Source organism: Electrona antarctica (assembly GCF_951216825.1).
Source record: "Electrona antarctica genome assembly, chromosome: 5".
Lineage (NCBI taxonomy): Eukaryota > Metazoa > Chordata > Actinopteri > Myctophiformes > Myctophidae > Electrona > Electrona antarctica.
The window spans coordinates 17,041,998-17,067,924 of NC_136810.1; the positions used below are offsets into that span (position 1 = coordinate 17,041,998).

The following is a 25,927-nucleotide window of genomic DNA, read 5'->3' on the forward strand; positions in this document are numbered from 1 at the left end:
ACTGTCAGCCGAAATCAGATTCATCAAGTCCGAACACCGAAAATCACATAGGTTTGTGAATCAGATTTTAACCACATTCCAAGGTGCTTTGCATTGCTTTGATTGAAATCAGATTTCTAGCGTGTCTCAATCTCTGGCCTTATTCGTACTTACCCAAAATAGCAGATCTACATGCTCACGCCGCGTCACATTGTCACACGTTGGGGGCGTGTAGATCTACTATTTTTGTCACTTGTCTGAAAACACAAATCCAACCTGATCACTTGCAAAATTACAGTCTGGACAGTTTGTCCTAAAGATAAGATTTGGGCAGTCAGAACAAGGCCTTAATGAACATGATGTTAACACGTACGGTTGGAAATGCCACTGAGGCGAGAGATCCATGCACTCTGCCTGACAGGGCGTGTCACTGACTGTCAGCACAGTCTCATGTGTCTGAAGAAAGTGTCAAACTTTAAATAGGAGAGTGAGGCTGACGAGAGAAGCTTGCACCTTATTTTGTCTCCCCGTGACGCAGATTAATGTCTTATAAAAGTAATGGGCTGCACTCAGAGTGGCAAGAGTGAGTTCAGTTGACTTTTTATTATTATTTCTTACATGTTTCTAAAAATGAAGAGACGCTTCGGCTATCCAGCCTTCGCCAGTGACGAAGGCTGTGTAAATTGCCACTTTGAATGCGACCCATTGCTTTTATAAATGCTGTTCGCACCAGAGGAGTCAGAGCGCGGTGGTAACACCAAGGTTTATTTAGTTAGTAGAACAGATGTCTGTCATGGGGCTGTTTCAGGGTGAGCCAGGGAGGTTTTTTTTATGCAAGGAATCTTGAAACATGTTTCATATATTCTAGAAAAGAGAAGTGCATGGAACATCGACTGGAGGAACACTGATCTGGTCCTTGACATGACAATTAAATGAAATGAAATGATTACTATATTTACCCAGGGGGCTAAGCTCAATAACTTGTTTCCAGCCAGGCCCTGCTCATAGAACATTTCATCGTAGTGGTTCAATGCCTTGTTCAAGGGCACTTCAGCGGTGGTGATTTTAACGTGTCGGACCGCTGATTCGAACTGGCGACCTTCCGGTATCAAGACCGCTCTGCAATCCGTTCGGCCACCGCTGCCAACAACTATGTTCAACAACTACTGTATAGTCCTCAAGGACCTTCCAAAATGATACGTACAGTATTGTGCTACGGACACCCATCTGAAAATCTTTTGTGCCAGGGACCCCCGGAAGACAAGATTTGTGTTAACCCAATCCAGGCCATACACGAGATACACGAGATTTGATTAAAAAATATAAAAAAATATTATTGGTACCTTTTTTCCCCCACTTCCGTTAGCTTCCGTTGCTAGCCTCCACAGGCCTCCCCATTGTAGAACCAGCCTACATGATAATTCGCAGTACACGTGCACGTGCACAGGGTTATTAGTGTTGTATCTGCTCAAAATGGGACAAAGTACCATGTTTGGGACCTTATAAAACATGAATCCGTGCTTGCACTGAGACAATTAATCCACCGCGAGTTGGTACACATGAGTGAGGCTAGACTACAGATATGGAGGCTATCACTTCCGGGTCGGGCGGATGTGGCTCTTCTTCTTTGCTTATGTTGCGCATTTCACTGGCACTCGCCTCACGATCCCGCCTATGGTAACGGCATGGAATTGGACTAAAATAATATATTTTTCAAAAAACATTTTCAAAAATAGCAGATGTACAAGTTTGCTGTGAGCTTCAAGGTTTTCTGAAAAACGTATATAGCCTATGTTGCTAACGTTCCCCCCAGAATATGGGGTGGTGTGGCATTAGTCTTATGGTCACTATTGTTCCAAAGTACCATTGATCCGACAGCATACATTGTAACTAAGCATAATCCACACAAAAACTACTGCGTGCCTGAACCTAATATAACTTCACACATTTCGCACAATTGAGTCTAATTGGGGCAGCCCCAGAAACTCCTTGCTGTGTGGCTCAAGTTTGTAAATGCAGAGAGACTGCTCTGTTCCAAAAGAGGCCAGAGGGAAGTCAGCAGACACAAACAAAACACAAGCAAAAATGCTGCTTTGAAGATGTTTAGTCTGAAAGTGCTGGAATGCACCCATGGCTGCTCTTTTAAAAATTCAGAGCAGTCGGATTGTCGGCATTAAAAAATGCAGGTCGCTGCACTCTGGAAAGCACTGAATAATGGTGAATTCATTGCAAAATACAGCTTGTTTTCTGTTTTGTTATCTAGAAGACAAGCATAGTATGTGTAACAAAACAGGTCAGGATCAGAGGCGCATTATGAGACAATGGCCCTTGACGCAGCCTTGTAAAAGTCTCGCCACCCACCCACCCCCTCGGCAGATCACACTGACTAACTACATTCAACTGCAAGAGAACATGCAGTGCACATGCATAGGCTGCAGAGAACACCAACATATTATTAACATACCTGTACATTTTAGAGATTCCAATTCTGTTTTGCTCTTGCCCCTTTCATGTCAAAGACCTTGGGGGTCCTCTTTTTGTGCCAGGGACCCCCACAAGCAACGAGGACACCACTTTGAGAACCGCTGCTATAGATGAACATGCACAGTAAAAGGCATGATGATGGTTCCTTTCTTTCTTATAACATCTCTAAAGTGAATGGTTTAGGCTGTTCCTTCGGTCTTGTATTGGGACTCTGATATTAATGATTTAACTCATTCTTGGCTAGACTTCTTTAACGCCTTTTTAATGAAATCCCGCATTTAATGAAAAACCTATAAAGTTGGCTTACCGCTAATCAAAGCTCTCGTCGAGTGGCAGCTCCATGTTTGATTGCTTCCCCTTCAGTCTCAATACATGGACAATTGATGAAGGTGGTGGATGAGGCCTTTCTAGTCCTTTTTAAGAGTTTTCCATTTCAAATCGCGCTGGATAAATAAAGCGACTGTGTTTAGTGGCTCAATAGCTCTTCCCCATGACTGCGCATCTAAAATATGAATGCTTCTAAAGACTCTTAGCGAGTGATTAATCCGATCAGTGCGACCACCTTCACCATTGCTATTGTGATGTCAAAACCAAAGCGCTCAGAAACAGGAGCAGTTACGCAGGCCCTGACAACGGTCTCTAGAGAAAATGGCCAAATTAAATATCCTATATATTATATATAATAGCCTTCGTTCCGTTTAGACGTCAGCTGCATTTTCAGGGATTGAAACTGCAACAAAGTGAAACCCTCTTCCAGAGAGGAAATATTTGAAAAAGCTCCGCCTCGCATTTCCGTATAAACATGCGAAATGGGTGAAAACGACAAAACGTGTGATGTCATGGCTCACGTCGGCTCTCGCTGCGTATGCTATTACATCGATATAAAAACAGTTATTGTGATAGGAAGTAGGATGGTTGTTCTATACGCATGTGTGACTAGTCGGTCTGGCAGTATGTCACTCCGCCACCTGGCACGCACGCTACAGCGTTTTCAATCACTTTGAAAATCAAATCACTTTCAATCATCGTCGTGTAAACGATGAATAAAAAGTGAGAAAGCACTTTGTTCATTTTGTGTTCTGATCTTTGCCGTGTAAACGTGACCTCAGACTGTATTTCTGACGGCACCTTTTAAGTTCTCGTCGAGTACAAAGCTCATGCTCCTCCAATCACAGATGGGTCAAAGGGGAATGGAGCTGCTATAGAGCCTCATGTATTATTCATCATGGGTGTGCTCTATGTCTAGCTCCAAGCACACGCACACACACACACGCATGAGTGCACACGCAAACACATGTGTGCACGGCCACACACACGTGTGGCTAAACATGCAGGCTTTTTTTTTTACTTGGAATAGCTATACACTGTGTTGTTATAGCGTAGCACATTTCAACAGCAAGGCAATTGAATGTGCTTTATGCAGATCATCAAGCAAAGGAAACACAATTATACAATGACATTAGGATGCATACATGCTGTAACAAATTACAGTAAATGCCGCTTCCACATGTTTATGTTTGGTTTTGATGACAGAAAGCAGACCTTTTCCAGATGTACCTGAGAGGTATGGATGGTTCGTGATATCGCAGAGGATCATACATGTATTTTGGCCATAAACCATTCAGAGCTTCATAGACAGCATGCAAAGCATGCAGACAGTATTTCAAAAATCAATTATTTGACACACAGGGAGCCAGTGTAAGGATTTCAGAATAGTAGTGATATGATAGATAGATGATAGATAGTGATATGCTCCACTTTCTTGGTATTAGTAATACTTATAGTTGGTATTAGTTAGTATAGGCTACTTTAGTAGGCCTACTTAAGAAGAAAAAAAAGAACATGCGGGAGTACTTCTTCTATACATAAATCTATTGACTTTTCTGTCACCTGGCTTTAGGCGTGGGTTCCTGCAGGCGTGTTTCTGTACCCTGTAAACATATGCTAATGGTGTTATACATCCACACACAACCTGGCATGCAGGAACATCAATAAACAGCTAGATGTATCCCCTACATCAAGTACATGAAGTATTTCACCGTTCTTGCCTCTCACTGATGTCTACAACCTTCCTTTATTAAGTTAAAAACCTCCCACATGGGTTGATTACCACATGGGCGTACCTACCGGCCCCAGGCCCTTTTGCCCAAGAGCTCTGTCGCCCCCTATATGCCAGAGCCTTTGTGTGAATTGCCGCTGTTATTAACTTTGCTTTTCTTGCCAAAGGGCATAGTCATTCATGTCAATAACTGAGCCCCAAAAGTCGCACTGAAATTTCTTGAAGTCTCTGATCATATTGTATACAATATGTATAGTGGGGGTCCCTGCAGCATTCATCTCCCTCTCTCTCTCTCTCTCTCAGCTAGGGGGTCCGTGGCCTGAAAAACGTTGAAGGCCCCTGGCCTAAACATTCATCATGACAAGACAAAAAGCATCATCAAACCTTAATGCATGTTTATCCCGCAAGATTATCGATTGGACTATCGAGCGGCACGTCTACATTATGCCGAGGGGCCTGCTGTCTCATAATCCACCTATGCTGCTACAATATTTATGCAGAGCTCAAACTAACTTATTGGCCAATGGATTTATTGCTGGTGATCCTACCATAAGATGGAATGGGTGTTCAAAGCCCTTAAACGCTCTGCAAGGCTGGCATTCATCTTCTCACTCTGCTTTTGAAAGTTTTATTAAGAATCCTTTCAACAGGCAACAATTGATTGAGGATTGCAAATGGCCTTCCGTAGATGGAATAACAGTACTTTACTGTATATGTCTGCAAGATGTTTGTCTCCACATAGTAGATAACAGCGTTTGACGTGAGAATTATGCATTTTTGTGACTGAACCCAGTGGTTGAAATTGTTTGGAAGTATACGTGTTTCTTAAATGGTTCTGAAGTAACTAGCTGCTGTCCATGGTTCTGAAGTAACTGTAGCTGCTGCCCATGGTTCTGAAGTAACTGTAGCTGCTGTCCATGGTTCTGAAGTAACTGTAGCTGCTGTCCATGGTTCTGAAGTAACTCTAGCTGCTGTCTATGGTTCTGAAGTAACTCTAGCTGCTGTCCATGGTTCTGAAGTAACTCTAGCTGCTGTCCATGATTCTGAAGTAACTCTAGCTGCTGTCCATGGTTCTGAAGTAACTGTAGCTGCTGTCCATGGTTCTGAAGTAACTCTAGCTGCTGTTCATGGTTCTAAAGTGGTTCTGAAGTAACTGTAGCTGCTGTCCGTGGTTCTGAAGTAACTGTCATTGCAGCTACTCCAAATTGGGTGGCCCTGGCATCAAATGAAAACTGCTTCTATATTCCCATTAACTAAATCTATTGACTTTTCTGTCACCTGGCTTTAGGCGTGGGTTCCTGCAGGCGTGTTTCTGTACCCTGTAAACATATGCTAATGGTGTTATACATCCACACACAACCTGGCAACCTTGATGTATCCCCTACATCAAGTACATGAAGTATTTCACCGTTCTTGCCTCTCACTGATGTCTACAACCTTCCTTTATTCAGTTAAAAACCTCCCACATGGGTTGATTACCACATGGGCGTACCTACCGGCCCCAGGCCCTTTTGCCCAAGAGCTCTGTCGCCCCCTATATGCCAGAGCCTTTGTGTGAATTGCCGCTGTTATTAACTTTTCTTGCCAAAGGGCATAGTCATTCATGTCAATAACAGAGCCCCAAAAGTCGCACTGAAATTTCTTGAAGTCTCTGATCATATTGTATACAATATGTATAGTGGTGGTCCCTGCAGCATTCATCTCTATCTCTCTCTCTCTCTCAGCTAGGGGGTCCGTGGCCTGAAAAACGTTGAAGACCCCTGGCCTAAACATTCATCATGACCAGACAAAAATCATCATCAAACCTTAATGCATGTTTATCCCGCAAGATTATCGATTGGACTATCGAGCGGCACGTCTACATTATGCCGAGGGGCCTGCTGTCTCATAATCCACCTATGCTGCTACAATATTTATGCAGAGCTCAAACTAACTTATTGGCCAATGGATTTATTGCTGGTGATCCTACCATAAGATGGAATGGGTGTTCAAAGCCCTTAAACGCTCTGCAAGGCTGGCATGCATCTTCTCACTCTGCTTTTGAAAGTTTTATTAAGAATCCTTTCAACAGGCAACAATTGATTGAGGATTGCAAATGGCCTTCCGTAGATATAACGAAAAAGAAAAAAAAAAGAAAAAAGAAATGCCATGGACTGGTTATATCAGAGTGGTGATTGAGGCTCAAACCATTAGAAATACGTTTGAGGGACATAGACGATATGATATTTAAAATTCACGTTATAGCTACTTTAATACAATTGACTTTATCCTCGCATTAAAATTACATTCTTATGATATCCATATCGAGGTATCTGGTCAACAATATTGTATTAGTTTTTTTCCAAATCGCCCATAGCCCTACTTGTACAGTATACATTTGTATCACACAGCCAGACTGTATTTGCCTTGGCTGAGGGGAGTGATGCAAGGAACATGAGGGTGATAAAGTTGCGCACATTTTCCAGCTGCTCTACCATATGTTCCCTGGAGGTTCTATACTGTAGGCAGCTGACCAACCTCCCTTCATAACCCTTCTACTCTACCATATGTTCCCTAGAGGTTCTAGACTGTAGGCAGCTGACCAACCTCTCTTCATAACCCTTCTACTCTACCATATGTTCCCTGGAGGTTATAGACTGTAGGCAGCTGACCAACCTCCCTTCATAACCCTTCTACTCTACCATATGTTCCCTGGTGGTTATAGACTGTAGGCTGCTGACCAACCTCCCTTCATAACCCTTCTACTCTACCATATGTTCCCTAGAGGTTCTAGACTGTAGGCAGCTGACCAACCTCCCTTCATAACCCTTCTACTCTACCATATGTTCCCTAGAGGTTCTAGACTGTAGGCAGCTGACCAACCTCCCTTCATAACCCTTCTTAGAGGATGGATATTGAAAGAGGGGGCCCAGTATAGACCCGTGGGGGACTCCATTCAATGAAGTATTGTGGTTCAAGTCAGTGGCTCTCAAAGTGGGGTCCAGGGACCCTCAAAATGGGGTCCAGGGACCCTCAAAGTGGGGTCAAGGGACCCTCAAAGTGGGGTCCAGGGACCCTCAGCGTGCTTGCAGGTCTGTAATTCTGAGAGTGTACAAACATTTTTACGCTCTCAGATGTTTGAAATTAAAGGTTCTTAAAATTAAAATGATAATGTTTGAGAACCACTGGTTTAAGTGTTTATAAGGACCTTACAATGTCATACATGGACGAAAGTCTTTCGCCAAACACGGTTGCTGGGGATGGTTTGACAGAATTCATGGCTGAGCAGAAAACAGCACCCTGTAGGATGGTGCTGTATACAGTGGGGACCTCATGTGTTTGTTTGGCATGGTGTTATGTGTTGTTTTGATGTGGGTGTCTGAACATAACTGTGAAGACGAATATCCTTCGGGACAAAGATTATTATTATTATTATTACTATTATGTCATGAGGCAAACCCAAGCCGATATATATGTATTGCTATTCAACACCTGGAGGATAAAAAATAAATATTCCATAACTCACACCACATATACATTTGCCAAAGCCTTGTTTGACTTCAGCTATACTGTATAGCTGCTGTGCCAACATTCAAACACATTTTGTTCAGGTTCAATTAGGGGATTTTACTTTGGAAAATACTGTCTGTCTGTCTGTCTGTCTGTCTGTCTGTCTGTCGTTTATAGGGGAATATAGGTTCACAAACATTTTCATGTCAAGAGCCCCCAAATGAATTAATTAATTCATTAATTCACAAGATTTGTGTTGTTAAAACAATAAAAATTCAAAGCTCATGGTATCGCGGCGTGTTGTGAGCTTGTAGATTTGAAATACCTGATACATGTTTGGTTAAAGTTGTTAAACTGATTGTGATGCTATATTAACACGCTCAGCTTTTGGACCCCCTGGAAACCCCCAAGGACCCTGTGGGTGTGTCAGCTTATGGGAAGTTGTGGATGCTGTGTGAGAGAGAGGCTCTCACAACACTGTCAACACCACTGATTAGCATCATCTCCCATTGATCACATCGAGCTCTGTAATAGCTGGGGAAGATGCCAGCGCTCTGTCAGTGGGCGAGCAGATGGCTGTCACATCCAGTACAGTCATGAACTGAGCAGCAGCGACGCATGGGCCAATAGGCCCTGGTTGCTGGGTGACTGAGAGAGAGAGAGGGTCGTCTGCGGTCAACCATCCCAGATCGTTGGATGTTTTAAGAACCCTTCACAACCCTATTCTGGGGCCATAATAGGTGTCATAATAGGCGAGCGTTCAGCGAAAGCCGATGTACAGGCTCACGACGCATCACATTGCAAGCTCTTAGATGGGCTATTTTTGGCAACGTTTTTGTGTAGACATGATAAAGGAGGGTGCAGACCCTGCATGGGGTCCTTCCGGTCAGCAACGTATAATGGGGCTTAATTGGTTAAGCCTTCATGTAGATCTTTCATCGCTGGCATTTTCTGAGCAGTCGTGACTGCAGCAAGTGTGAGGATAACTTATTTAAATAATGATTTTGCGAACATCCCAATTCCCAACCATTAGAGCTCTCCTGTGTGACAGAATTCCACTTGGAAATAATGGTTTGAATTAATAAAACATCTCAGCCATACTGCAAACATCCACAGGGCCTTTATCAGCGGTTAGAGCTGAGGTTTTCTGCATGCCCTAATTGTATGACAAGACATGATGGTAGCTGTCACAACATTGAATGTATGCATTGTGATTACTGCCAGAATGGCACAGTATTGTTGTCTGTCACTGACTGCTGTCATCCTACACTGTGTACTGTAACAATTGTTATCCATAAAATAGTTGCAACTATATTCCTGCACCGTATATGCCATGTTGCCTGAATGTCTTTATATTTAGTTTCTTTTAAATTTAGTCACATACCCTGCAGTGATAGAATGCTGAATGTTTGCAGAGTTAGAAATATAGTCTACTGAGTATTGGACATTTTGCATTGCATAGTTTACATTTCTTTGTGTCTATACTATTTGCAAACCAACCGCACCTAGACAAAGCCTTGTGCTTTTATTGTACGTGGTGTGGGTTGGGCTGCAGGGTTATGGCTAAAATAATAATTCTGTCTGTCACACTTTGCCTAGTGTGGGTAGTATGAAACCCGAAAAAATAACCTCCAGGCAGTCCTTGATGCAGAGATGTGTTTTTTCTTTATTCACACAGATGAACACAAGTATTTACAGGGCTTACTGGACAGGTAGCCTTAGCTCGTTCCACCTCCACAATCCTACCTTGACTGCCTGGCAGTTGGAGGCCTCCCTACTTATAAAGGCTAAGCCCCTCCCACTGGAACACAGTGGGAGGCCCCCCTACTTATAAAGGCTAAGCCCCTCCCACTGGAACACAGTGGGAGGCCTCCCTACTTATAAAGGCTAAGCCCCTCCCACTGGAACACAGTGGGAGGCCCCCCTACTTATAAAGGCTAAGCCCCTCCCACTGGAACACAGTGGGAGGCCTCCCTACTTATAAAGGCTAAGCCCCTCCCACTGGAACACAGTGGGAGGCCTCCCTACTTATAAAGGCTAAGCCCCCCCACTGGAACACAGTGGGAGGCCTCCCTACTTATAAAGGCTAAGCCCCTCCCACTGGAACACAGTGGGAGGCCTCCCTACTTATAAAGGCTAAGCCCCTCCCACTGGAACACAGTGGGAGGCCCCCCTACTTATAAAGGCTAAGCCCCTCCCACTGGAACACAGTGGGAGGCCTCCCTACTTATAAAAGCTAAGCCCCTCCCACTGGAACACAGTGGGAGGCCTCCCTACTTATAAAGGCTAAGCCCCTCCCACTGGAACACAGTGGGAGGCCTCCCTACTTATAAAGGCTAAGCCCCTCCCACTGGAACACAGTGGGAGGCCTCCCTACTTATAAAGGCTAAGCCCCTCCCACTGGAACCCAGTGGGAGGCCCCCCTACTTATAAAGGCTAAGCCCCTCCCACTGGAACACAGTGGGAGGCCCCCCTACTTATAAAGGCTAAGCCCCTCCCACTGGAACACAGTGGGAGGCCTCCCTACTTATAAAGGCTAAGCCCCTCCCACTGGAACACAGTGGGAGGCCCCCCTACTTATAAAGGCTAAGCCCCCCCACTGGAACACACCACCCTGAATTGATTCCACAATTACACCGTGACCAGTAACTTCTTAGAGGCCGGGTACACGAGGACGTCGCGGGCTGTTCCCCGCCTAAGTTTGCGAAAGATATAAAACTTTACTGCGTCTACATTGCGGTTATGTTAATTATGTACGACGTCCACTCGAGACCGGTAAACTGCTTCGTTTTCAAGATAAAGATGCAGTACACATGGCTGGCCTGTAGATGGCCACAAAAAAAAGAAAAAGCTTATTCTAAAGGCTATATGAAAGCGTTGGTATTTCACACAGGTGTTGCCAAATAACTAATTATCTTGATCAGATGCGCATATGCGTCATATCAATTTAATGAGCAGAGCAGTGCTGCTTCTCTCTCTGAGTCTGCACACACTGACTGACCAGCTAAAGTGTATGCCTACTAAACCATAATATATGACAAACCTTGGATTAATTCTTCTGAAAACAGCAGCAAGCACAAAGTAAGTGTGAGAGAGAGAGAGAGAGAGTGTGAGAGAGAGAGTGAGAGAGAGAGCGAGAGAGAGCGCGCCCCTTCTATTTTTTAACACGCAGCATCTCTCTCTCTCTCTCTCTCTCTCTCTGTGACTGTGACTGCGTCTGACACAGACGCGGTCAATAATATATAGCATAAATAATAGGCCAAATATAACACTTTCCCTCTATCTGTGATCAGCTCCTCACACACAACTCCTCTCTCGTGCATGCCTGCTCAATATCAGCAACGGTTTGCATGCGTGCGGGCTGCAGATCGGCTATTTTTGGATAAGAGATTTATAGACATTATGTGCAAATATAAAATAGCTGTGATACTTATATGTAAGTGGTTATGGTGAAATAAACCATTAACACTGGTTAGTTTGGAGGGGGCGAGGGGACTATGACATCACCGTTTCAGCAAATTAGGCGGCATTCGCTGTACACACGGAGACGTGAAAGTCGCGTCTCCAAACTTTCCCACTCTGGAAGGTAGTTTCAAAATTAGCCGTTAAAGTCCCCCAAAACGCCGTCTCCGTGTGACAAAAAGGGCAGATCGGCTAATTACTTGCCCGAGAAACACCGAAATCGTCCTCGTCTGGATTACCCCTTAATGTCCAGGGACAACACATAATTATTATTCATCACATATTATCCCATTTTGGGCGGGAACCCCTTTTGGTGTTTTATGTTATGTTATACTTTAGCTATTGAAAAATAGCAGATCTACAAGCTCATAGCGCTGCACCAAGTGCCACGCTATGAACTTGTAGGTCTGCTATTTTTGAAAAATCGTGAAAATGTGGCACAAATCTTTGAATATATATTCTTTCAGAGTAAACGTTTTTAAATCAAATCTTTGCTTCTGGGGGGTCCCTGGAACAACATGTTTTCAGATGGGGTCGGCAGCATATTACATATCATTTTTGGGGTCCTTGACATGAAATATTGAGAACCACTGATATAGAAACATGAGATTTTTCAGAAAATAAGTTTTAATTTTAAAAATACATTTTTTTTTAAATTTCGACATCAGGCCTAAATGTGTTATTCAACCAATTATCCACATCATATAATATAAGTTCTCTATACTCTCTCACATGTGGTAGGTGCTGCCTACAATGGAGCTACCAATCAGTCATCAATCAATATACATACACAGTCCCATTAGTCCCACTTCCCATTAGATTACGGGGAAGAAATATCCAAAACTTAATACAGGTCGTTAAATATATCATCAGTGGCAGCAGGGTGAACTGCCACATCGTCAAAGACAACTAACAAATTGAACACGGAAATCACCAGTCAATCTCAGTTCATATACTCTCACGTATGGTCATGAAATATGGGTCATGACTCAAGCTGAAATGGGTTTCCTCACGAGGTGTGGCTGCCTGACATCTCCCTCGGGGACAGGGTTAGAAGTTTAGAGTCTCACAGCCACTGGAAGGAGCCAGCTGACGTGGTTCAAGTTCAATGGTGGAAAGTAACTAAGTACATTTACTTAAGTATAATTTGGAGGTACATTTGTACTTTACTTTACTAATTTGCAATACTTACATTAGTTACTAGTTACTTTATAGATTTTCATTGTTATTACAAAACATACGTTATTTTACCACTACCACATTTTCGCCATTTAGAAATAGCAGATCTACAAGCTCAAAATGCATTGTGATGTGAGTATTTCTACATTGCAGTATTGATACTTTTTACTTAAGTAAAAGAAACAGGAGTACTTTTCCCACCACTGGCCTCGGGACAGACCTGGGAGGAGTACTGTACGTCTCCCTGCTTGGTCTTCCAACGCCTCAGGACCCCCCAGCAGACCTGCCTCAGGGGACCCCCCAGCAGACCTGTCTCACAGGACCCCCCAGCAGACCTGCCTCATGGGCCCCCCCAGCAGACCTGCCTCAGGGGACCCCCCCAGCAGACCTGCCTCTCAGGACCCCCCTATTATATAGTACATGAAATGGTTGCTGGGGGGTGGCGGGAGAACAGCAATTCTACAAGGGAAGTCTAAGGCCCGACTCACACCTTTACATCTAGCATACAACATTGATGCATGATTGTTGTATGAGATGTATAGCTGATGCAAGCTCGCAATGCATTTCCAATGGGAGTCACATGGTTTGACACAACATTTGTGTTGTATGGCTTTTGGCTGTGTTTCGACTGCCCCCCCTCCCCCTCATACAACACAAATGTTGTGTCAAACCATGTGACTCCCATTGGAAATGCATTGTGAGCTTGCATCAGCTATACATCTCATACAACAAGCATACATCAATCTGTTGCGAAGGTGTGAGTCAGGCCTAAAAGCACAATACAAGCAGTGGTGGAAAAAGTGCTCAATTGTTTTACTTAAGTAAAAGTACCAATACTGCAATTTAGAACTACTTCGGTACAAGTAAAAGTACGGAATTGAAAATGTACTTGAGTAAAAGTACAAAAGTATCAGCATCAAAATGTACTTAAAGTACTAAAAGTAAAAGTACTCATATTGCAGAATGTCCCATTTCACAAGTTCAAAATGTGTACAAAATCTATTGAAAATAGCCGTTCTACAGAACGTTCTACAGAACGGCTATTTTCAAATTGCCAAAATGTATAGCATTGAAGTGGTTAATGTGTATTTTCTAATCAAAATTAAAATCTCCAAAGTAACTATAGTAACTCAAATTTTCAAATAATTGTGGTGAAGTAAAAGTACAAATTTGGGCTCTGAGATGTAATGGAGTAGAAGTAAAAGTACTGGAAAATGGGAATACTCAAGTAAAGTACAAATACCTCAAAATTGTACTTAAGTAAAAGTACTTAGTTACTTTCCACCACTGGCAACAAGGTCCCAGTTTAACTGGAGTGTACTGTATGTGATTAGTTAGAGGGGAATGCCTGGGGAATACTGCTCGTTCTCAACCTTTAACTATGTATATCTATATACCTTTGAGCTGATGCGTGTAAAGCCCAACACACACCGCCTGTGAACGCCGCGCGTCAAAACAGCCGCCTCCGTTATTTTCAATAATCACGCCTCGCCTGACGCTCCGATACGCTGCTGTTCTATTTTCCAGGCGTTGCCGCGTCGCTGCGCACCCGCTTCACAGACGGTGTGTGTTGGGCTTAAGAAGGAACAAAGCCTTCTGTGTTGCCTGCACCCAATACATTTTGTACAGTGTCCATGGTGTTACATGGGGGAGTTTGCTATATCTTAGTTACAGGATCTGGACCGATATCACATTGAACATTATAGGAAGACGTGGATGAATGGATGGATGTTGAGATAAATCCTATAGTTTAACTATTTATTAGCTAAAGTACTTCATGGCCATTCTGACAGCATGAGCTCCTATACCCAAGGTGACCTATATCTGAACGTTCCATATTAATGGTTCATCTTTTGATATATATTTTTGTGTATGCCTGATCTCTATATCCCTATCACGCAGACACGTCACGTCTGTTCTTGACCTTTAACTAATGAGTGTGATCATGTATTAGTCATATTCACATGCACATGACATTTCTAATATTGACCCATTAAGACCTGAGGCCGACTCTAAAAATGCCTTCTAAAGCAGTAGTTCTTCCGTGCCAAGGACCCACACATTGATATATTGATATACTTTCAGGTTGTTTTTTTTAATGTTCAAAATGAGAAGATTTACAAGCTGTGAGTGGCACGCTGTGAGCTTGTATAGACTACAGTGCCTGCTATTTTTTAATAGCCAACGCTAAATCTACATGGATGCTTTTGCAATTTGAATGGGTTAAAACCTAATTAAAACTAAATTGAAACTTGACACGCAACACTTTTATTAGTCATCCGCAAAATAATCCAATTTGAGTCTTTGTGTTTCTGCTGTATGAACGATGTGTGGCAGGCGAAGCCATAAAGGTCTGGGTATATAGCGGAGTGTGGGAGTGACACGCGCTAATGAAACTGCTGCCAAACTTTCTCTAGAAACAGACTGTATCAAATATGAGTTATATACGTTTACGACAGTCAGTCACTGTCGTAAACGATAACTTCGCGACAATATTGCCGAGACAGTGCTTATATATGAGACGATTTTAAGATGAACCAATGTTATTCTCCATAGAGAAAGGGGGACTTCAGTGGTCTATTACCTAACAGGTGGGCTGCAGATAGCTCTAGTATTAATGCAGTGCTATATAATGATATATAATGATCATAATAAAGGTTACAGCCCTCCAAACGCCACAAACGAAACCTCAGCTTATGTGTGTTGTGAGTTGCTTCCCAATCCTCCCCGGGACCATGAGGCAGAATACCAAAATGCCATTTCATTATGCAGGGCACCACCGTCAGCAGTCCATCCCAACCGCCAGACCACTGCCTCTATATACCTAGCTTGAGAATGCAGCCCTCCTCCTCGGGCTCCTAAAAGCACCGGTTTATACTTTGACTTAGACTCGTCATGCAGCAAAAAAATACCATATCGATTTGAATGGGTTAAAACCTAATTAAAACTAAATTGAAACTTGACATGCAACACTTTTATTAGTCATCCGCAAAATAATCCAATTTGAGTCTTTGTGTTTCTGCTGTATGAACGATGTGTGGCAGGCGAAGCCATAAAGGTCTGGGTATATAGCGGAGTGTGGGAGTGACACGCGCTAATGAGAAGTCAGTATACGTGCGCCGTGCCAACATGGATGGTGCGAAGGAGAAGCATGTTGGAACACAACGGTTCCATTGACGTCACTTAACCAAGAAATGTGAATGATGGGCGGGGGGATGGGATAGTGGAGGTACGTAACCTCTGTGTCCTATACTGGCAGTGTGCACACTAAATATGCCGTTGATCGATTAGCTCTCTAGACCTTAGCTGAAACTGAGAGAGAGAGACAGATAAAGCAGAGACACCCCCCCCCCCCACCCCCCTCTAGACCTTAGCTGAGACTGAGAGAGAGAGATAGACACCCCCCCCCCCCTCTCCCCGCTGTCCCAACTACATATTGTATGAATTAGCGTTAGAGGTGTAAGTGTGAGTAACGTGCAGCAGAGCAAGTCTAATCCACTCTCAGACTTTTTGCAAGAGTGGCTAAATACATTGTAGGAGCAAATAGCACTTTCTCTCTCTCTAGGTCGTCCTCAGATGAGCCCTCCATTGACGCTTCCAGTCATTTTAAGATTGATTGAAATGTTTATTTGAATAAAGCAATTTTAAAACAATATAAACAGAAACGTCAGAATAATAACAAGCAGTACAAAATAATAAAAAAGCAAAAGGAGTGAGAAGAAGCATAGCTTATTGCTCCCACCCCCTTTCCATCAATACTAAATATCATTCAATTATCTATTCAATACTTAACTAAGATATAACTGGAGGGGTGCCATACAGTACCTTTGGGTTGCTTTGTAGGCCAACTTCTGTGTTTTGGATTCTGTGCAGGCAGTAACCATACTTACCATAGGAGCCAATGGAGGGAGAAGGGGGGAGACATGTGAACTCGTTAGCTGGTTGAGGACCAAAAGTTCTGCCTGTGGCATTCTGGACTAAAGGGTTTAAGTGGTTTAAGTCATTTCACAGCTAGCTGTCACCATCTACAAGTTTATAGAGAGATGACTTCCGCACACCCGGTAGGTAATTTGGAGCAGGTGCGATGATGACGAGGCATATACAATGTGGAAAGGAGGGACCAGGGCCAAATTAGCCATTGGGCCAATGGGGCCGTGGCCCAGGGGCCCTTGGCTCTGAGGGGCCCTTCTGGGAAAATGTAAAGCCCTGTAATGGGTTTGAGGCCCTGAAAAAAGCTCCTGGGGACCTTCCATTGGCCATTGATTTAGTTAAATGTAGGTAAAAAATATGATAAAAACACAAAAAACCTCGAAATTTCTGCGCGCACGCGCGCTAGGGGGGCCCTTGTGGGGCTAATCCGTCCCTGGGAGGGACACCCGCACTGGGTTCAGAGCATTTTATTAAAGCAACGTTTCGGTCTTGCGACCTTCCTCAGGCTACAAGTTTACCACAGCATTTGAAAGCTACACCTTTTAGAAGAGAATCAGAGAGAATCAAACTTTATTGTCACATCACATTACAAGTAACATGGGTGAAATTCTTGTTTGTGCAGGCTCATCATTGCAGTTAAAAGAAAAACATAAAGTGCATAGTACATGACTAATCTACATGGTACAATATGTATGCATATAAAAATAAATAATAGTGATGTAGCCTATGTGTATATTTATAGTAGTCTCTACTAGAACAAGAGACCAATTCAGTTCAGTCTGTGCAGTGTCACCAGTCCTAGTTCTTGTTCAGCAGTCTAATTGTTGACAAGTAGAAACTGTTCAAGAGTCTGGAGGTGCTGCTCTTGATGTAATGATGTGCATATTATCAGATGAGTATCCAACTATCTACAGTACATCAATTGCCGAACTCTGACGTAATTTCACATCTACCCAGTTTGTGCGTTTTTTTCCCCCCACATTCTGAATTCACATAGACTTTGTTTTAAATCGCGTCGAACAAGAACTGTGTTCCAACAATAAACAAATGATCTTGGTGGTTTCACTCGTATGATATGAAGAATCAACTGACTGCGAGAAAACGCTAATGTAACTGCTGCCAAACTTTCTCTAGAAACAGACTGTATCAAATATGAGTTATATACGTTTACGACAGTCAGTCACTGTCGTAAAAGATACCTTCGCGACAATATTGCAGAGACAGTGCTTATATATGAGACGATTTTAAGATGAACCAATGTTATTCTCCATAGAGAAAGGGAGATAAACATGATGAGTCACGCCAGGACTTCAGTGGTCTATTACCTAACAGATGGGCTGCAGATAGCTCTAGTATTAATGCAGTGCTATATAATGATATATAATGATCATGATAAAGGTTACAGCCCTCCAAACGCCACAAACGAAACGTCAGCTTATGTGTGTTGTGAGTTGCATCCCAATCCTCCCCGGGACCATGAGGCAGAATACCAAAATGCCATTTCATTATGCAGGGCACCACCGTCAGCAGTCCATCCCAACCGCCAGACCACTGCCTCTATATACCTAGCTTGCGAATGCAGCCCTCCTCCTCGGGCTCCTAAAAGCACCGGTTTATACTTTGACTTAGACTCGTCATGCAGCAAAAAAATACCATATCGACAAGCTCAAAACCTGTTGTTGCGGATGCATCACGTTTTGACCTTGGTGATCAGCTATTTTAGGTGTGTGATGATGCCATCATACAGTACAATGGAGCATAATAGGGCAGTATACTGCACCCCTTCCATCCATACTTAAATTTTAAGCACTTCACCCGTGATGTGTTCAATAGCCTCTCTCTCTCTCTCTCTCTCTCTCTCTCTCTCTCTCTCCTGTCTATAAGAAGTGACTGCCAGTGTCCACACAGCATAGAGTGCTGCCGGTACTCTAAATGTCAGTGAGCTTTATGCCCCAGATTCCCTGACCTAAAAGCTGGGGTGATTTTATTTGCTTTCTTGGCTTCGTGCCTCCTGCCTGAATCCCTGGGTGCTACCGTGCTCGTATTATAGATCTAAGGAGACTGCATGCGCTGCTGCTTTAAACTAGGCCTTGCCACCAGTCACCACCAAGCTGGGCTCCAGTTAGAGTGACTCTAATGGCATATTAACCCATTCTGGGCGGGGAACCCCCTTTTGGTGTTTCAAGCATTATGTTATGCTTTAGCTATTGAAAAAATCACACCCGTGTGAACTGAGTGGTGTAAGGTCTTATATAGACTGATCAGCTGTGGTCTGACGTAATGTCTGACGTAATGAAATCACACCCGGGTGAACTGGGTGACCGTAGCAACCATGCTCATTTTTTGAGCACAGACAGACAGACAGACAGACACGTAAACTAACAAAGCCAGTCATAGGAGTGGTTTACACCACTCAAAAATAGCAGATCTACAAGCTTGTAGCGCAGCACTAGCTTGTAGGTCTGCTATTTTTGAAAGATTGTGAAAATGTGGCGCAAATCTTTGAATATATATATTCTTTCAGAGCGAACGTTTTTAACTCAAATCTTTGCTTCTGGGGGAGTCCCTGGAACTACATATTTTCAGATGTGGGTCCACGGCCACGTACAGATAATTCTGGGGGACCTTGACGTGAAAAAGGTTGACCACCACTGACATAGAAACATGGGTTTTTCAGAAAACTGTCATGACATATATGACATTTGTAGAATCGTCCTCAGGTCTAAATGGGCTAAAAACCTAGCCTGGCTTTGATCATGGCAGGAGGCAGTTTTTTTGGGCCAGATCAGAGGTAATGAATTTCCAAGAGGCATTAAAATGAGTGTGAGCCACCGACACCAACAGCCAGAGTAACCCTTGTTTTATGCATGGTTGCACACCAAATCCCACGCACGAAATAGACCTGGGCCATGCTGAATCCATGCCTGTACACAGCCAGTATACAGTGAATAGAATTGAGCAATGCTGCATTGATGCCTGTACACACAGCCAGTATACAGTGCAGTGAATAGACTTATTGGACCATGCTGAATCCATGCATGAATATTGTATACAGTCAGTATACATGCAGTGGCTTGACTTACCTGGTGACTACCAGGTTCAAGTAGGAGTCAGGACACTTTTTATTATTATTATTTTACTATGCATTAGGAGTGCATGGTTTCTCAAAGAGGGTGTTGTGGTGCAAGCCCAGGGGTGCCGCAGAATACTTTGATCATACTTGGAATATCTATATATCCCTTCAGTTTAACCACTTAGAGCCTATAGTCAGTAAACCTGAGTTGCTCTGTACTTTTTTCCATGCAGGTACAAACACCTTTGCCAAAGCAGATCTGCCACACATTGTGAGATGTAGATATGCTATTTTTGATGGGTTAAATGATTGGGTTAAATGTCAAGTATGAGAACAGTACTGCCGTAGCAGACAACCCGCAGCACTACAGGTTTAAACAAAATCCTTCTAGGTGCTTCACCTCAACTTAAATGTCAAGTATAACATTACTTTCGGGTTTTCACCGTGACGTGTTTTATCTTAAGGGGAATGATTTACATAATTATGACAAATTAATGTGTGGTTACTACAAAGTAACAATGTGATTAAGGGGTGCTGTTGATGGAAAAGGTTATTTGCAGGGGCGCCCTGAGCCAGAAACATCTGAGAACTGCATATTAGTGTACATTCATGGCTAATGTGTTTCTGATAATATGTTTGACCGCTCATGTTTTTCCTGACGAAAATGCCCATATAAAACGTCATTGTGGTGATGACCCCTGGCTGCAATGTGTTGTGAGCTTGTCAATCAGATTTTTTCTCACTATACCCACTGTTTTTTTTTATATACTTGTGTTGCCATGTTGATTTAGGGCAGTTATTCTCAAACCATGGGTCTCCACTGCTGTGGATTGGCCCAATCCACGGCGGTGAGATAGCCTCTTCGCGACCATAAACCTTGTTTTGACCAGAAATATGCCATCTGGGACAAGGAGTTGGAGATAAAGGCGACTGAGAGAAACAGAGTGGGTTGCTGCGGGTAACCGCGGTTGGCGGATAGTGCGGTTAATATAAATAGGAGGATATAATTAATGCGGTTGGATAACGGGTGAGTTGGGTTATAGGTTATGCCCTCATATAGTTCCATTGTGGTGTGCCAAGCCAGTAGAGACCTGGGGATGGCGGATTTAGCCGTGGTTGCCGCGGGTATCCGCAGTTGGCGGATAATTAATTTGCGGTTGTGGGTGGCAAAAAACTCCATCCACAGGTCTCTAGTGGGCGCAGCCGCAGATGCGCGCGTAATTCAAGATGCGCCCGCTCCAGTATTGTTCACAACATTAGCTATAGCAACCCAATGCTAATGTGAGTAGCATTACGACTTGATCGATCATAAGCACTATAAAAGATCTACGTTATTGCCGCTAAGCGTGGTATTTATTTATTAACGCAGATGGCAGGAAGCATGTCTTGACCGGTGTGCCCCAGGGATCTATATACTGGATACGATTGTTTATCCCTCTACATCAAACCTCTTCACCAAAATTAGATATAGCTATTTTGGACACACCGACTCATTCTGTGTGTTCCAAAGTTCAAATTAGTCTTTGCGATTTCAAGGGATAAACAATTACCTCAAGAACCTTACACTGATTTGCCGATCATCTCATTTGGCTAGAAACACGTTTTTCGGAAAACCGATGGAGAAACGCCGCTAAAAATCCGAATTCGCATCCGATTCGCGTCCGGTGTGTGGAGACCTTTAGACCAAATATCAGCCTTTTTTTTTTTTTTTTTTGCACTTTGGCTTTGTAGCCTTTGTAGGGCAGTGTATGTCATTTACAGAATAGGGACGCCGTGGGACTCTACAGTTGTTCTGTGCCAGTGACTTTAGCCTGTTTTGCAGAATTATGGCAACAGAAGGTCAACAACAGTATTTATTTTGAACCTCGTGAAGTATTACATTTGATTATATTATTACACATTGGGATTACTCTTTTCCAACTGCAAGGATGTGTTCAATGTGTATTTGGTGGTGTGCTGCTGCTGACTGAACTTAATTTGAACTCGATGTATAAAACCATGTGATTGGACAAGTCACCACCACCCCTGAGCAACCCAATTTACATGCAGGCATGTGTATGCACTGTAACTGACCCCTGTGAGTGAGTGATAACGGAAATTCATTGGGAAACATTATTATTATCATCAAAATAATAGTCTTTGCAATCACAGGCCTCAGTAATACATTTTCTGGTTAACAGAACGAGTTCCCTCTATGAAATGAAGCGTTTTGTAACAGCTGAGACAGCATTTTCCTTCCCTCCCTTATAGTCTCGGCTGTATCAGTTGTTCTGGAGCTTTCTTTTTTAATAGTCTTTACACTATGAATTTACCAGAAGTACTTCGAGATTAGACTTGTAATGTTGAGTGTAGCTCAGCAGAAAAACCTGACAAAATCTCAACATTATTGAGATCCCCCTATTTTTCTGCCAACGCGTTCTCACTCCCAAGGCAGCAAAGGGGGGAGATTTCGGACGGATTTGACCGGGTCACATGTTGACGAGGAGGGATGTGAGTTAGGATTCTGTCCCTTATCGGAACATTATCTCCAATGGTGCTGAGTTGGCTGAAACGGACTTCGCAACGCATGGCAGGGCGACTCGCTCGCCTGCACTGCTCGCTCGGTCGTGCCTCTCGTGGCTCAAGTCCGCTCCTATCCTAAAGATAAACTATTTTATTGAGGCAGCGAGGGGGAGCTCTGCAAAAAGAAAAAACCCTCACTAGAATCAATTCTGGATCAATCAGTAATTGGTGAGGCAATAGGAGTCCAGACAGTATTCTAGGTGGTGATGGTTATGCTTTAATGTACATATCATGGGGAGAAGAACGTTATAGACACAATCTGACACAGATCGGCGGCAAGTTAGTTCTGCCAACGAGCAGTGGGATCAGACCATAGCTGCTACAAGGACAAGCTGAACCACAACAGACAGAGATGTAACAAAATACAAAAATAATAGCTATCAAGCCCATCTTGGCTCCTACAAGCTACCAAATATCATGTCATATCTTACTGTATTATGTACAAGTGCATAATCAGTTAGATACAAACAACCATAAAAACAATATAGTATAATGTATAATGCATCCTCCTAATGTGTCTCTACAACAGAAAGGCCACATGGCAGCTTTCTGTCCGCTAACAAACGTTGGATCAAAAGATATACAGCAGCAGCTGTACAGGGACGTGCAGAGAGTGTTAGAGAGGAAGGGACTGACATCCCGTAAGAGGGCACTTTTGGACAAAAATAGCAGATCTACAAGCTCACAACGCGTCACGCTGCGACACGTTGAGAGCTTGTAGATCAGCTATTTTCGCGGTGCAACCCGCAGCACTCTTTAGCTAGTGGAGATGCGGTGTAACGACATGGATTTCTAAACAAATTTGTTCAGCGCAAAATACTGTGTTCAAGTTAGGAGACTTCGGGGAAAAATAGCAATTCTCTTGAAAGGAGTGTGGCATTTGCATTTCTTTCACCATAGTAAATGCTGCATTCGTGGTCTGGAAAGGGCATTTGTTTTACAGACGGGTAAAAGGGCAGGGGCTGAAGCCCCCTTTGATGTCTATGTGTGCACGTCCCTGGCTTCTACAGTATATGTCCGCAAAACAAATGGTGAACAGGAAGCAAACAAAAGTATTTGGACTTTCTCATTCTCTGCCCCGGGTTCACTTCACAACATCCGTCGCCTCGACAAAACATGTTTTATAGGTCCTTGAACCGCACGTATAGCCTACTCTACTGTACCACTGGGTTTGTAATTACAGTTTTTTTGAGCATGCTGAATAAATAAATCACTGCGGAGGTTGTTCCCTCGGAAGCCCCACGCATGGCTTTATGCTGCGGCGTCGACAACAATACATATTCATAATGATTTCCTCGCCGCCTCAATCACCTTACCGCCGCCATGTGTGCGGACTCCCGGGGAAACGCACCATATGTTTTCTTTGTTTGTTCCCCGTTCTCCGCCAACACACCCTGTGATGACTGATTTATACTTGGTTTGTCTCTAAACTGGAAATAGCAGATCTACAAGCTCACAGGGTGTCACAGTACTGTGCACACAGTAGGTCGTCTAGTTACTGTATACCAGTGGTTCTCGACGTGGGTTCCTTGGGGCAGTTCCAAACGGACTCTTTAGTTTACAGGTCCATTTGAATGGTCCAATTGGAACCATTTGTACCCTCTCAGAGTTATAAGGGATCCTTCAAATGAATAAAAACCCTCAGAGGTATATACAGTGAAGACGCACAATCCCAAAGCCTTTGGTGCTTTTGGCCCAACATAAAAAAGAGTAAGAGGCCTCATCGCAACTCACTTTTTGACAGTGCTCACACCTTTTATTTCAACCTTGCTGTCTTTTTCCCTGGACGAGCCCCCAATTCACGCCAGTGAAATAAGTCTACATGTGGGCAGAGGGGGGGGGGGGGGGGGGGGGGGGCACTGAGAGAGCTGTTAAGGCACGCTTCGCCTTTTTCCTTAGCCAGTTACCATGGTTACACGAGTGGTGTCTCCTCCGCACAGCGGCGTTGTGTGAGCAGGTGCATTCTGGACCTTCTGACAGCTGTGCTGGCTAGGGGTTCCACCACCACTACACCAGTGTGTGTGTGTGTGTGTGTGTGTGTGTGTGTGTGTGTGTGTGCGTGTGTGTGCGTGTGTGCGTGCGTGCGTGCGTGCGTGCGTGCGTTAAGTGCGTTAAAGGGGAATACCACTCATTTTCAGCATTTTACTATGTCATTAATATACCTTAGAGTAGAACTGGAGGTCTGAAAAAAATCAGTAACATAATGAAGTACATCTTTTATTGATTTTTTTTCCAGACCTCCAGTTCTAGGCAACACAGAATGGGGGGACTTTTTTGTATTATTTCCACACAACAACTCTAAGGTATATTAATGAAATAGTAAACTGTAAAATGAGTGGTATTCAGTGAAGGACAAGAATATTGTTTTTGGTGAAGGAAGCAACAGTCTGCTGCTGTGTATGTCTGACTGATAGGATTAACAAACACAGCTGTAATACTTAAACATGATCCCACCATGGTGCAAATATACAGGGGTGCTGATTACCTTTGTATTGTTGTTATCTGACAGTACTTGCCTTACTCTGCATCTGTAACTTTGCAATCTGGGAACCCATGGTAAAAACAAACATATTCTGTAAACCTCTGGAGGCACCACCTCCTAATTTTGTTTAGAAACAGGAACTTGGTTTGGCTATACCTTCCTCTACCTCCCGGGTGCTCCTGTGTGTATTCCTACTAACAACAACACTACATGTTTAGGGCAGTGGTACTGACGTATTGCGCAGAAGAATCTGTCTTGAGAGATTGGCAACTTTGTAACTCTGAAGTCTGAACTCCTGTGCTGCCATTCCCCGGCGGGCGGGATCAATAAAGCTATATCCATTTTATCAATCTCTTCCGTCTCTTCCTCTAGATGTACATCCAGACGGCCACGCTGACCGTGTCTCTCAGCCTGAGCGCCTCGGTGTCTCTGGGGATGCTCTACATGCCCAAGGTGTACATCATCATCGTCCACCCGGAGCAGAACGTGCCCAAGCGCAAGCGCAGCTTCAAGGCCATCGTCACGGCGGCCACCATGACCAGCAAGCTCTCCCAGCTGGCGTCGTCGGAGCGGCCCAACGGCGAGGTCAAGACGGAGCTGTGCGAGGGCGTGGAGGCCAGCGGTAAGAGACCGCACACCAGTGTGAGTTTTAGGGCTTTGAGCCCTACTATTCAACTAGTCGACTAGTAAATCCACTAGTCGACCTTGTTGGTACTAGTTGACTAGTACCAAGTACCAGTAAAAAAAAGGCCTCATGATCTAGTCGACTAGTAAACTAGGCAACTAGTCAACTAGTAAAAATCACTAGAAGTTTAAGCCCTTTTGACAGCTAATTTTAGTCGACGAAATCTACAGTTGATTTCGTCAACTGAAATTGTATTTTGTGCCGGCTGTGATGGCATTGAATTGCCTGGTTTATATACTCAGCTGTGTGCCGAAAATAGCAGATCTACAAGCTCACAACGTGTTGCACTTGCACACACTGTGAGCGTGTAGATCTGCTATTTTCAGAGAGAGACCTGCACACGACCAAGCATAAAATGACTTAGTCATTGTCTTAGTTCTACTGGATCTCTTCTGCACTAGTCCCTCCCTAACATTTTAGTCAAGTTTTTATTTATTATTGCGGGCACGGTGGCACAGTCTGTAGTGCTGTCGTCTCACAGCTAGAAGGTCCTGGGTTCGATTCCCGCTGTGGACGCTGGGGGCGTGTTCCCTCATCCGCGTC

General features: G+C 43.7%; 1 protein-coding gene across 3 annotated transcripts in view; it reads left to right on the top strand.

Annotated features, from left to right (window-relative positions):
- The window catches only part of grm8b (glutamate receptor, metabotropic 8b), a 289,106-nt gene that overhangs the window by 255,929 nt on the left and 7,250 nt on the right, over window positions 1-25,927 (top strand). For 2 of the 3 annotated variants that reach the window (XM_079500972.1, XM_079500971.1), the window contains exon 10: window positions 25,072-25,341. In XM_079500972.1, the coding sequence (XP_079357098.1) occupies window positions 25,072-25,341 (270 nt within the window). The remainder of the gene's footprint in view (window positions 1-25,071; window positions 25,342-25,927) is intronic. The other variant, XM_079500973.1, reaches the window with a different exon arrangement.